The sequence below is a fragment of the Eriocheir sinensis genome, chromosome 60 (genome assembly GCF_024679095.1).
Source record: "Eriocheir sinensis breed Jianghai 21 chromosome 60, ASM2467909v1, whole genome shotgun sequence".
In the NCBI taxonomy this organism is placed as follows: Eukaryota; Metazoa; Arthropoda; class Malacostraca; order Decapoda; family Varunidae; genus Eriocheir; species Eriocheir sinensis.
In genome coordinates, this window is record NC_066568.1 from 10,248,476 (window position 1) to 10,261,761 (window position 13,286).

Genomic DNA, 13,286 nt, shown 5'->3' on the forward strand with positions numbered 1-13,286 from the left:
TCTTTAACCTAACCTAACCTAGCCTAACTTAACCTAGCTTAACCTAACCTAACCTAACCTAATCATGCCCTACTTCCTGTCATCTCTAACCTAACCTAACCTAACCTAGCCTAACTTAACCTAGCTTAACCTTGCCTAACCTAACCTATTCATGCCCTACTTCCTGTCATCTCTAACCTAACCTAACCTAACCTAGCCTAACTTAACCTAGCTTAACCTTGCCTAACCTAACCTATTCATGCCCTACTTCCTGTCATCTCTAACCTAACCTAACCTAACCTAACCTAGCCTAATCATACCCTCTTTCCTGTCATCTTTAACCTAACCTAACCTAACCTAACCTTGCTTAACCTAACCTAAACTATTCATGCCCTACTTCCTGTCATCTCTAACCTAACCTAACCTAGCCTAATCATACCCTCCTTCCTGTCGTCCCTAACCTAACCTAACCTTGCTTAACCTAACCTAAACTATTCATGCCCTACTTCCTGTCATTTCCTCTCTTACCTAACCTAACCTAAGCATTCCCTATTTCCCTACTTCCTGTCTCTCTCCTTAGTTCTTCAAGTCACTGGTTATTCATTTCCGAGTAGAGTGTGATAGCTCTTGAGTGGAGGTTTTTGATTATCATAGCATTGATGGTGCCTCTGTAAACACTTGATTGCACCATGTCAGGCTTGAACCAAACACCAGCAGGTCCCTGAAGAAAGCCTACTGGTGCTATATAGCTCATAATGTAGAAAAATTAAAAAAAACCTTGAAACTGCTATGTTGTGTGGTGTTGCTCGAGCGTTGTCTAAACCAAATGTGACCTACAGTATGACCTCTCTACTAACACTTCTTTTTCTCACTAATCATGCACTACTTACTCTCTCTCTCTCTTCTGAGTTCCTGAAGTTGCTGATTATTAATTTTTGAGCAGAGCGTGATAGCTTTTGTAGTGGAGATGTTTGGTTGTCGCTGGAAATGGCTACTTTGTATCTTTTTCCTTCTCTTTTTTCTCTTTCCTATTCCCCACTCTCTTTCTCTAAATTTCTCCTACTTTCTTTTATTCTTTTCTTTTCCTTTCTCTCTAAATCTCTGTTCCCTGTCTCCTACTTTTTCCTCCTCTTTTGCCTCTTTTTTTTTCTCTCTCTCTCTCTCTCCCCCCCCCTCCCCCTACTTTCATCTCCTCTTTCTTCCTTCTTCGCAGTGTTCATGGACGCCACAAGTTACGTTCTGTCCAAGAGTATAAATAACCACTAATCTAAGAGGGCTGGAACTTCTTTTACTGTACTCTTTAGTCAGTTTGTTTTCCTTCCAGCAGAGGCACAGGACTCACTCATAATCTTTTTCTTCTTCTTCATCTTCTTCTTCTTCTTCTTCTTTTTTATTTATCATCCATATTTTTGTTTTTTTTGGTTGCATGGGTTGATGGCAAGGGACTTTTTCTGCCTTCAATGCCCTTCCTGTAGGCAACCCCAGTTTTCTTTTTTTTCTTGTTCTTGTTCTTGTCCTTTTTCTTCTTTATTTCTTCTTCTTCATCATTTCTTCTTTTCCTTCTCTTTCTTCTCCATCTCCTTCTTCATTTCATCTTCTTCATTTCTTCATCTTTTCAAACTTCATTTCTTCCTCTTCATTTCCCCTTCTCTTTCTCCTCCTTCTTCTTCTCCCTCTCCGTCACCTTCTTCCTTTCCTTCAGTATCCTTATTTTCCCTCATGGTGTTGCCTACTCAGAGATATGAATGTGTTATTTAATATGTGTTCACCATCACCTGTTATCCTTTCTAAGTGACCTCACATCTGTCCACAGGAGGAAGACTTCAAGAGGCACAAAGAGGAGGAGGAGGAGAAGGAGGAAGCAGAACCACTGAAGAAGAGGGAGACTGAGGTAAAGTGAGAGGTCTTCGTTTGGTATTTTTAGATGCTTCTGACCCACATATCAACTATTCCACAGGTTGGGTTGCAAGGTTTACTGATTCTCTTTATGTAGAATTACCACATACGCCTTCTCTTAATAAGTGATGCGTCTAGATTCTAGAACCAAAGGGACATCAGCGCCACAAGTTTGATTTCAGTTTCAATTAAAAAATCTGACTTGCACATTGTTTTGTACACATGTCTTTCTTCATTATATTTAAGCTTATGACTGCCTTACTGAATGTCTTATTTTCTACACTTGTCCTTCTGTTATGAAATCCAACCTCAGAGTTTCCTTTTTTATTTTTATTTATTTATTTTTTTAACCCGGTAGCAGCGGGGATCATGTTTCTTAATGGTCCCTCTAAGCGAGAAAAATGAGAAAAAATCATCACTCACACAAACCATTTCATAATATATATCGAAGCATTTGTGATCAGTTTATGTATCATCTATTTTGGGGGTTTAAATCATGGCACAAATTTGGCCCATCGCTGCTACACGGTAAACCACAAATTTGGCCCGTCGCTGTTACACGGTAAACCACAAATTTGGCCCGTCGCTGCTACACGGTAAACCACAAATTTGGCCCGTCGCTGCTACATGGTAAACTACAAGTTTGGCCTGTTGCTGCTACACGGTAAACCACAAATTTGGCCCATCGCTGCTACACGGTAAACCACAAATTTGGCCCGTTGTTGCTACACGGTAAACCACAAATTTGGCCCGTCGTTGCTACACGGTAAACCACAAATTTGGCCCATCGCTGCTACATGGTAAACCACAAATTTGGCCCGTCGCTGCTACACGGTAAACCACAAATTTGGCCCGTCGCTGCTACACGGTAAACCACAAATTTGGCCCGTCGCTGCTACACGGTAAACCACAAATTTGGCCCGTCGCTGCTACACGGTAAACCACAAATTTGGCCCGTCGCTGCTACACGGTAAACCACAAATTTGGCCCGTCGCTGCTACACGGTAAACCACAAATTTGGCCCGTCGCTGCTACACGGTAAACCACAAATTTGGCCCGTCGCTGCTACACGGTAAACCACAAATTTGGCCCGTCGCTGCTACACGGTAAACCACAAATTTGGCCCATCGCTGCTACACGGTAAACCACAAATTTGGCCCGTCGCTGCTACCGGGTTAACCTTTTGACTGCCGTACTGAATGTCTTAGTCTCTTCACTTATCCTTCTGTTATTAAATCCAACCTCAGAGTTACATTTTATTTTATTTATTTTTTTAATCAAGGGTATCGAAAGAAGAGGAAGTGGGTTAGTGGTGAAGGTACAGGTGGGGGAGAAGGAAAGACAGCAGGCGTGCACAGTTGTATGGTGTAGGTTTGTTAGGTGTTCTGGTCCTTTGATTGTGTGTCTTGGTTTTTGCACTTGTCTTTCTTTTGTTATATTCAACCTCATATAACCTTTGAATATCCTAGTTTTGTCTTTCTTTTGTTATATTCAACCTCATATAACCTTTGAATATCCTAGTTTTGTCTTTCTTTTGTTATATTCAACCTCATAGAACCTTTGAATATCCTAGTTTTGTCTTTCTTTTGTTATATTCAACCTCATATAACCTTTGAATATCCTAGTTTTGTCTTTCTTTTGTTATATTCAACCTCATATAACCTTTGAATATCCTAGTTTTGTCTTTCTTTTGTTATATTCAACCTCATATAACCTTTGAATATCCTAGTTTTGTCTTTCTTTTGTTATATTCAACCTCATATAACTTTTGAATATCCTAGTTTTGTCTTTCTTTTGTTATATTCAACCTCATATAACCTTTGAATATCCTAGTTTTGTCTTTCTTTTGTTATATTCAACCTCATATAACCTTTGAATATCCTAGTTTTGTCTTTCTTTTGTTATATTCAACCTCATATAACCTTTGAATATCCTAGTTTTGTCTTTCTTTTGTTATATTCAACCTCATATAACCTTTGAATATCCTAGTTTTGTCTTTCTTTTGTTATATTCAACCTCATATAACCTTTGAATATCCTAGTTTTGTCTTTCTTTTGTTATATTCAACCTCATATAACCTTTGAATATCCTAGTTTTGTCTTTCTTTTGTTATATTCAACCTCATATAACCTTTGAATATCCTAGTTTTGTCTTTCTTTTGTTATATTCAACCTCATATAACCTTTGAATATCCTAGTTTTGTCTTTCTTTTGTTATATTCAACCTCATATAACCTTTGAATATCCTAGTTTCCCTTCAAATCAGTATCTTAGTTATATTCAACCTCATATAACCTTTGAATATCCTGGTTTTGTCTTTCTTTTGCTATATTCAACCTTATATAACCTTTGAATATCCTAGTTTCTCTTTAATTCAGTATCTTAGTTTTCCTTCAATTAAATATCTTAGTTTTTATATGTCCTTTTTTGCTATATTCAACCTTATATAACCTTTGAATATCCTAGTTTTGTCTTTCTTTTGTTATATTCAAGTTTTCCTTCAATTAAATATCCTAGTTTTGTCTTTCTTTTGTTATATTCAACCTCATATAACCTTTGAATATCCTAGTTTCCCTTCAAATCAATATCTTAGTTTTTCTTTTAATTGAATATCTTAAATTTTACACGTCTTTCATCATTATTTTCAACCTTATATAACCTTTGAATATCTTAGTTTCCCTTTAATTCAGTATCTAAGTTTTCCTTCAATTAAATACCTTAGTTTTTATATGTCCTTTTTTGCTATTTTCAACCTTATATAACCTTTGAATATCCTAGTTTCCCTTCAAGTCAATATCTTAGTTTTCCTTTAATTGAATATCTTAAATTTTACACACGTCTTACATCATTACATTCAACCTCATATAACCTTTAAATATCTTAGTTTCCCCTTAATTCATTATCTTAGTTTTTCCTCAATAAAATATCTTAATTTTTCCACATGTCCATCTTCACTATATTTGACCTCATAATTACCTCTCTTACCTTTCTTATCTATCTACAGGAGGAAGATTTAAAGAGACAAGAAGAAGAGGAGGAGGAGAAGAAGAAAATCAAGGAGAAAGAAGCAGAGAAGAGTGAGACGGAAGAGGAGGAGGAGGAGAAGGAGAAAATCAAGGAGAAAGAAGCAGAGAAGAGTGAGACAGAAGAGGAGGAGGAGGAGAAAGAGGACAAAATAAAGAAGGAATCAGAGCAGAGTGAGGCAGAAGAAGAGGAGGAGGAGAAGGCTACTGTTGACGCATCAAAGAAGAAAGGAGAAGTTGTAGATGAAAAGAAGCCATCAGAGGGAAAGGTAAGGAGGAAAGTTTAAAATAGAAAGCCACTTTGATTTAACCTGTACGCTGCGATTGGCACGGATTTACCTATCATTGGCAGCCTGGTAACATATAGTCCCAGGTCTTTCTCTGCCTCTGTGGTGGATAGTGGAGTGTTTCCCATTGTTATTGGTGTGCTGGGTATCCCCTCCCAAGGTGCAGGACTTTACATTTTTCTTCATTGAATTGTAGCAGCCACTTTTGTTCCATTCCTGTAGCTTGGTGATGTCTTCTTGCAGGAAATAACAGTCAAGGGGTTAAGAGTGTTGCCAGTGTGGTGATGCAGGGACAGTAATCAATTTCCAAAGTTACTTCTATGTTATCAGCTCCCTCCCAAGTAGATGAGCACTGAGGCCACTCACAGCTATAGTATATGCTCCCAACTCTACCTCTCAATAACCACTAACAGGCTGGGTTGTCCAAGAAGCCCCTCTGAAGAGCCTACTGGTGCTATTGGCCACACCTAAAAAAGTGTCTGAGGCAGGTCATGTACACTCCACCATGCAGTGCACCTTCTAATATTAACTGTCTATCTGTACCTATGTTCATAGAGGCATAGACTCAAGCCCTGCATAAGGAAGGAATAAACTCAATCCTCGCATAAGTAACCTTCATGTGTGTCAACCCTAAAGCATATAGGACTTTCTTCCTTTAACAAGCATAGCATAGCCTTGTTGGGTTGACTTTGTAGGATACTTATGCATGGCTCAAGTCTATTCCTGTGTGAAATATATGACAGTCTTTGGGAGTTGTACTTTTCCATATGTATTATCAGTCTTTTTTTCACTAAGTCTGTTATCTATCTATATCTACATCTCCGATGCCTTGCTGCTCATAAGAACTTCCCTCCAGGGGGTGGTTGTGGCAGAGGTGTTTCCATCTCTCCCTGTTCTGGCACCCCTTCTCAGCACACTCAGTCCTGCTACACTGCTACAGTATTACCTCGGGTTACGAGTGTCTTACTTTATGAGAGTTTTGATTTACAAGCAAGAGAAGACCACTAAAAATACCTTGGTTTGCAAGCGATGACATGGTGTACAAGCATCCTGTTTGTACAAGAAGCCACTATCGTGGGTTCTCTTTGTTCGCTGCAAGATTGGAGCACTCAGAGCGGAAAACAATGGGAATGGAGTCTCAGTCCGCGTTGTACACTTGCAGAGGTAGCACCTGCGTGCTCGTGCCCGCTTACGTTTGTACTCCAGTGCGCGATCTTTGTGTTTTCAGCAATAGTGTGCATTCATTTTGATTTACGAGTTTTGGGGTTTGTGAGCAAAATTCCAAAATGAATTCTGCTCGTAAACTGAGGTATGAATGTACTTCGAACTCTCTCACTAATATTAACTGTGCTTCCAGATTCTCCAGGAAGTCAAAGAGGAGAAAGACAGCAGAGAAAAGGATGAGAAAGAAGAGGAGGAGGAGGAGGAGGAGGAGGATGGTGAAAAGGAGTCAGATGATGAAAACCCAACGGACGAAGAGGTCAATGCTCAGGCCAGGAAGCAAAAACTGCGCTCACGTGGACTGATGCATGTGAGTGTATTGCTGTTGTTGTTGTTGCGGTAGTAGTAGTAGTAGTAGTAGTTGTAGTAATAGTAGTAATTGTTATATCTATCTTGTTATATTTATTGGTTGGTATTATAAGACACTTTTGCCTCTCACATTAACAATTTCTAAAGGTTAAAGAGGGGGTCAGTCGGGTTCTAATGAGTGTTTCCTTAGGTTCACGGTACAGAGGAAGGGTCAAACTAACACCAGGGTCATAAAACTACTCCTGGAAATGCCCACAACTCCTATGAAAGCCTTGTCAAATATGTGTTCTTGGCCGTGCAAAATGTCTTATAATACAACCTATTGTGTTATAGCTATCTTTGTTATATCTGTCTTGTTTTATACACATCTATTTATCTTGCTAGAATGAAGTCAAAGTCGAAATGTCTATAAGTAAAGAAGGAAATAAAAGAAATGAGAGAAAAGAATAAATAAAAGAGAGAAAAAGTAAATAAAAGAAGAAAGAGAAAGTGTACAAGAAGTGAAGAATCTCATTGCCTTTAGCTTTCTCTCTTGCTAAAATAAAGTCAAGGTGTTTGTAAGTAAAGAAGGAAATAACAGAAATGAGAGAAAAGAATAAATAAAAGAGAGAAAAAGTAAATAAAAGAAGAAAGAGAAAGTGTACAAGAAGTGAAGAATCTCAATGCCTTTAGTTTTCTCTCTTGCTAAAATAAAGTCAAGGTGTTTGTAAGTAAAGAAGGAAATAAAATAAAAGAGAGAAAAGAATAAATAAAAGAAAAAAAGTAAATAAAAGAAGAAAGAGAAAGTGTACAAGAAGTGAAGAATCTCAATGCCTTTAGTTTTCTCTCTTGCTAAAATAAAGTCAAGGTGTTTGTAAGTAAAGAAGGAAATAACAGAAATGAGAGAAAAGAATAAATAAAAGAGAAAAAGTAAATAAAAGAAGAAAGAGAAAGTGCATAAGAAGTGAAGGATCTCACTATCATAATCTTTTTCCACTATGTCTGTTGTCTCCACCAATTTGATACTGACACTATGTAGGGACCAACAGGTAGGACTTTTTTTTTTCACTAAGTTTGTTTCTCCCTCGGATATTGAGAGCATGGGGATCATCAGTTATTGTCACTATTATCTTTTTTCACTAAGTTTGTTTCTCTCACAAATTGGATCCTGACAGTGTAGGGATCATCACCAATTATTATCATTATCTTTTTTCACTAAGTCAGTTGCCCCCACAAGCAGGGTGTGGGGCATGGGTACGCTCCCTCGTCACATCTGGACTACCAAGGCTTCCAGCAGCAGCCACAGCAGCAACAGATTCTCTACCAGCAGCCACCCCTCGCCTCACACCACATTGGGGTAAGGGGAGGGGCAGTTCAGTCCTCAGTGTGTCAGTGTTGGGTTGTGATCTGAGGCATCCAATGTTTGCCAGAAGAGAGAGGGATGAGAGAATGGAGATGCTGGTTAACTCTTGCAGAAGGATTTGGATAGTTTTAGTCTTCTGCTTGCTAATGTTGTGTTATGATCTGAGGCATTCAGTGTTTTTCAGAAGAGATAGGGATGAGAGAGTGACAGGGTTGGCCGATTTAAGTCATAATGATTTAAATCAGTGATTTAAATCAAGATTTAAATCAAATGATTTAAAAAAAAAAGAATTGATTTAAATCAATATTTACTTCTGCTGAAACCAACATGGAATGTAAAGGAAAAATATAAAAACAAACACATACTTACACCTGATTTATATATTCCTAAGGAATAGAACACTAAAAGCTTCCTTTTACAATACAACAAAAATTTCCACATTCCATTAAAAAAATAAATCAAATGGTTTTACTTGTAATGAACTGTACTTATTTCTGAGGAGTAGAATATTAAAGCACTTCCTTTTACAATACAGTATAACAAAAAATTCCACATGCTATTAAAAAAGGAAATCAAAGAGGTTTACTTATAATGAACTGTACTTATTTCCTGAAGTAATGAATTTAAAAAAGAAAATTATTACGGCCTGTATTTAAAACAAGAGCACATTGAATTTATACTGTAAAAGCAGTCTTTGAAAAATAATGATACACTTCTTTGAAAGTAGTTCATAAAAATTCTTTGAAATCGAAATTCAAAATCTTTAAAAAATAAGGATTTTAAATTTTTAATTCTTATGACAATAAATTTGGTTCTTTTCAGTCTTGCTACTATTCCTTGTAACTCCAGTTTACACTGTTTGCATATAGCTCTCCATGCTTTCCCAGACTTTGAAGGAATTCTGTTAAAATGTTCCCACACTGGATCACTCTTCCTACCAGGTACATTAATCCTTGTGGCCAGTGACATCTCTACGCTCTTGCTGTTAGCTCAGGAATGAGTGGCTGGCCTGTAACACCTAAACAGTCAAACTACTACACGGTGGCACAAGTCCGGCTATGTCCTAACATGATGTAAGAGAAACAGAACAGAGCCTGAGAGAGATGATGCAATCCTGGTCAGTGGCTACTGGGCTGCTTGACAGGTTCAAACACATTGGAACCAAGTGAGAGATGATGCAACATGCTGTAAAAACACTCCAAAATGTGTTTTAAACTAATGTATAGAATATATATATAGCTTTCCAAATATTTTTTATGCTGATTAATAAAAAAAATCAAAAAAATCTGATTTAAATAAAAAAAATCTGATTTAAATAAAAAAATCTGATTTTCTTGATAAAAAAAAAAAAAAAAAAAATCACCAACCCTGGAGAGTGAAGCTGCTGGTTAACTCTTGCATAAGGGATTTGGATAGAACTGGGATGAGCAGGAGTTAAAAGTCATGTGGTGTTTCTAGTCTTCTGTGTGCCAATGTTGTGTTATCATCTGAGGCACCAAATGTTTGCCAGAAGTGAAAGATGAAAGAATGAAGCTGCTGGTTAACGCTTGCATAAGGGATTTGGATAGAACTGGGATGAGCAGGAGTAAAAAGTCATGTGTTTCTAGTCTTCTGTGTGCCAATGTTGTGTTATCATCTGAGGCACCAAATGTTTGCCAGAAGTGAAAGATGAAAGAATGAAGCTGCTGGTTAACGCTTGCATAAGGGATTTGGATAGAACTGGGATGAGCAGGAATTAAAAGTCATGTGGTGTTTCTAGTCTTCTGTGTGCCAATGTTGTGTTATCATCTGAGGCACCAAATGTTTGCCAGAAGTGAAAGATGAAAGAATGAAGCTGCTGGTTAACGCTTGCATAAGGGATTTGGATAGAACTGGGATGAGCAGGAGTAAAAAGTCATGTGGTGTTTCTAGTCTTCTGTGTGCCAATGTTGTGTTATCATCTGAGGCACCAAATGTTTGCCAGAAGTGAAAGATGAAAGAATGAAGCTGCTGGTTAACGCTTGCATAAGGGATTTGGATAGAACTGGGATGAGCAGGATTTAAAAGTCATGTGGCAGTTCTAGTACACAGTGTCCAATGTTGTATGATCTGAGGCACTAAATGTTTGCCAGAAGTGAAAGGAATAAGAGAATGAAGATGCTGGTTAGCTCTTGCATAAGGGATTTGGATAGAATTTGTGATGAGCAAGAGTAGAAAGTCATGTGCCAGTTTTAGTACTCAGTGTCCAATGTTGTGTTGTTTTCCTGGTGAGTTATATCTTTTTCCGGCAGCTGTCAAGTCCGCAGTATGGCGAGGCGGCGGGGTATGCTGGTGCCTCCCCAACACACAGCGGCGCCAAGGGGGAGATGGTGAGTAGCCTGACAGCCTTATAGATACACTTCTACTAATGCTTCAGCTTTGTGCACTAATGATTATACCTGAAAGTCACACCCATGGACAATATTTTCAGAGTGGGCAAGCTTACCTAACCTTACCTTAACTAACCTTACCTAACCTTACTTAACCTTACCTTACCTTACCTTACCTTACCTTACCTTACCTAACCTAACCTTACCTTACCTTACCTTACCTTACCTTACCTAACCTTACCTAACCTTACCTAACCTTACCTTACCTTACCTTACCTTACCTTACCTTACCTAACCTTACCTTACCTTACCTTACCTAACCTTACCTTACCTTACCATATCCATATATAACACTCCTAAATCCCTTATATATTCACTTCTACTAATGCTGAAGTGACGACCTGAACTTACAGCTTTGTGCACTAATAACAGACTTGAATGCACTGTTCTGTCTATGCCTAAGAAACTCATAACTAACACATAATTATTTTTCATTTATTTATTTATTTGTATTTGTATTTTGCATGACCCAGCCTCCAGCATGCAGCTCTATTTCAATTTTTTTTTCACTAATATTTTCAAGCATGTTTTTTTCTGTAATTTTTTTTTATGCCTGAACTAACATTTGCTAACATCATATTTTGTGTTTTGCTTCCTTTCTTCTTCTCCTGCCTCCTCTCTCTTATTCCTTTCTTGGTCCCATCTCTCTCTGTTTCTTCTTGCTTGCTTTCTTTCTTTCTCCCATTCTTTTTTCTTCTTTCCTTCCTTCCTTCCTTCATTCCTTCATTCTTTCCTTCATTCCTTCCTTTCTTTGTTTGTTCCTTCCTTCCTTCCTTCATTCATTCATTCTTTCCTTCCTTCCTTTCTTCCTCCCATCCTTCCTTCCTTCATTCATTCATTCATTCTTTCCTTCCTTCCTTCCTTCCTTCCTTCCTTCCTTCCTTGCTCTCCTCTATTTCCTTACTTCTCATTCTTTTCCTTCCTTCCTTCTTTCCTTCCTCCATCTTTATTTCTTCCTCTCATTTCCTCCTTCTTCCATTTTCTTCCTTCCTTTCTTCCCTACCTCACCCCTTCCCTTTCCTTCCTACCTCCCTCTCTCCCTTTCTTCCTCTTTTCTCTCTCATTCACTTCCTTTCCTCCATTCTTCCTTTCTCAATACTTCTTACTCTCATTTTCTCCCTCGTCTTTCTTTTTCTTCCCTCTTTTTTTCATTGTTTTCTTCCTTCTTTCCTTCCCTCCCTTCACTCCTCCCTTCCTTCCTTTCATTTCCTTCCTCTTCCTTTTTCTTAACTTATTTCCTTCTTCCCTATTTCTTCCATCTCCTTCCTCTTCTTCCTTCTTTCCTTCCTCCCTCGCTTTCTATCTCTTTTTCCCTCCTCCCTCTTCTTCTCTCCCCCTCAGCAGTGGTACAGTGGCGGTGGTGTTCAGCTTGAGACAGAGTGTGGCACGAGTCTCTTCCCTTCCTTGGCCGAGGGTAGCCCAGCCTCTATCTGCTCCTCAGTCAGTGGCATGAAACACCCTTTGCTTTGTCTGCACACACACTCTGCCCTTGTTATTATTATTATTAGTTGCTATTGGTATTAGTATTAGTATTAGCATTATAGTGGGTTGAGCCAAGTCTGAGGTGTGCATTATCGTGTGCTGGCAACCTGCTGTCACATCACCACTACCACAATCTTCCAGGGCGACAGTGACTCCCCACGTGTAGTCTGGGGTGGGTACGGGACCCTGGACTCACCCCAACCGCAGTACCAGGATGGGAACGCCTCCTGCTACGCCCAGCCATGTCAGGACTCGCCCTACACACACTACCAAGCCTCGCCAAACTGCCAGTACCAGCTCTCGCCACCACACTACCCCGACAATGCCCTTCCCCAGTACGCAAGTTACCAGGACCCCTTGGACGCAGGTTTCCAGGATCAAGGGTACCAGGATCAGAGTTACCAGATGTCGCCCTTCCTGGATGGTGGCTGTGTGGGGACACTGGTTCATAGCACGCCAGTCACACCTCCGCTGAGTCCGCCCAACGCCGAGACAAGAATGGAAGTGAAAGGAAACCAACTGGACCAAATTTGTGAGGTGAGAGAGAGAGAGGGAAGAGGGAGAGGAAGAAAGAAGTGATGGAGAGGGATGTAGAAGGGAGGAAGGAGGAGGGAGTGAGAGAAAAGTGAGGGAAGGAAGGAGTATGAGGAAGAGAAAGGAAGGAAGGAAGGAGGGATGGAAAGGGATATGAGAGAAGAAAGAGAAACATGAGGAAGTGGGAAATGAAGAAGAGAGATGGAGAGAAAAGAGGAAAGAAGGGATGGAGAGGGATGTACAGTACCCTCTCGAGTTTGGTGCTTGCTTCGTCCTAGAGATACAGTGCTCTGTGTCTTGAAAACACTGAAAAAGCGCTAGAGGGCATCATGGGTTCATGAGGTGGGGGAGTTGGCAAGTGAAGTGAGCATAGCCATGCTGTCGGGGGATGCGTGAGAACAGCTCTGTTTATTAACAATTCATTGTTTGTTTACATTTGCTTCTGAGCATGTGTAGTTTGCAGGACAGCCAGGAACACAACACTGGGAGTCCTGCAATTTTCATACTGGAGAAAAAAATACTAATTTTGAACTGTGGCTCCATAGCACGGGGTGTTCTCTTGTCTTGTCAAGTAAACAGTAAAGAAAGCAGCTCTGCCTGTCCACTTTATCAGTCTTTTGGTGGGCCATCATCCACTGCTCCTCACTCCTCACCCACTGCCGTCTGTTAGTTTACATACAGCCACGCGATTGCTCGTACCCACAACCGTTTTCCATCCATACTGACAACTAGCTCCCGGTTGGGCATCGCGGTTGCCCATAGCCCCAATGATTAGAGGGAAATGGAGAGTGTGACACTGCCTTTTA

At 39.5% G+C, this 13,286-nt stretch overlaps 1 protein-coding gene and 1 long non-coding RNA gene across 8 annotated transcripts in view; one reads left to right on the plus strand and one right to left on the minus strand.

The window, feature by feature from the left end:
* LOC126985947 (uncharacterized) overlaps positions 1-13,286 on the plus strand; it is a 42,090-nt gene that overhangs the window by 19,195 nt on the left and 9,609 nt on the right. For 4 of the 7 annotated variants that reach the window (XR_007739189.1, XM_050841549.1, XM_050841550.1 and 1 more), the window contains exons 3-9: positions 1,793-1,870; positions 4,879-5,166; positions 6,542-6,715; positions 7,931-8,050; positions 10,327-10,404; positions 11,806-11,904; positions 12,088-12,483. Coding sequence is in view for 6 of the 7 variants with exons in the window: in XM_050841549.1 (XP_050697506.1) it covers positions 1,793-1,870; positions 4,879-5,166; positions 6,542-6,715; positions 7,931-8,050; positions 10,327-10,404; positions 11,806-11,904; positions 12,088-12,483 (1,233 nt within the window). In the remaining variant the exon portion in view is untranslated. The remainder of the gene's footprint in view (positions 1-1,792; positions 1,871-4,878; positions 5,167-6,541; positions 6,716-7,930; positions 8,051-10,326; positions 10,405-11,805; positions 11,905-12,087; positions 12,484-13,286) is intronic. The other 3 variants (XM_050841548.1, XM_050841547.1, XM_050841551.1) reach the window with 3 other exon arrangements.
* LOC126985950 (uncharacterized) lies at positions 2,620-4,093 on the minus strand. The gene is made up of 3 exons (XR_007739194.1): positions 3,684-4,093; positions 3,434-3,631; positions 2,620-3,381 (listed from the first exon to the last, which is right to left on the minus strand). It is a non-coding gene; the product is annotated as an uncharacterized LOC126985950 (long non-coding RNA).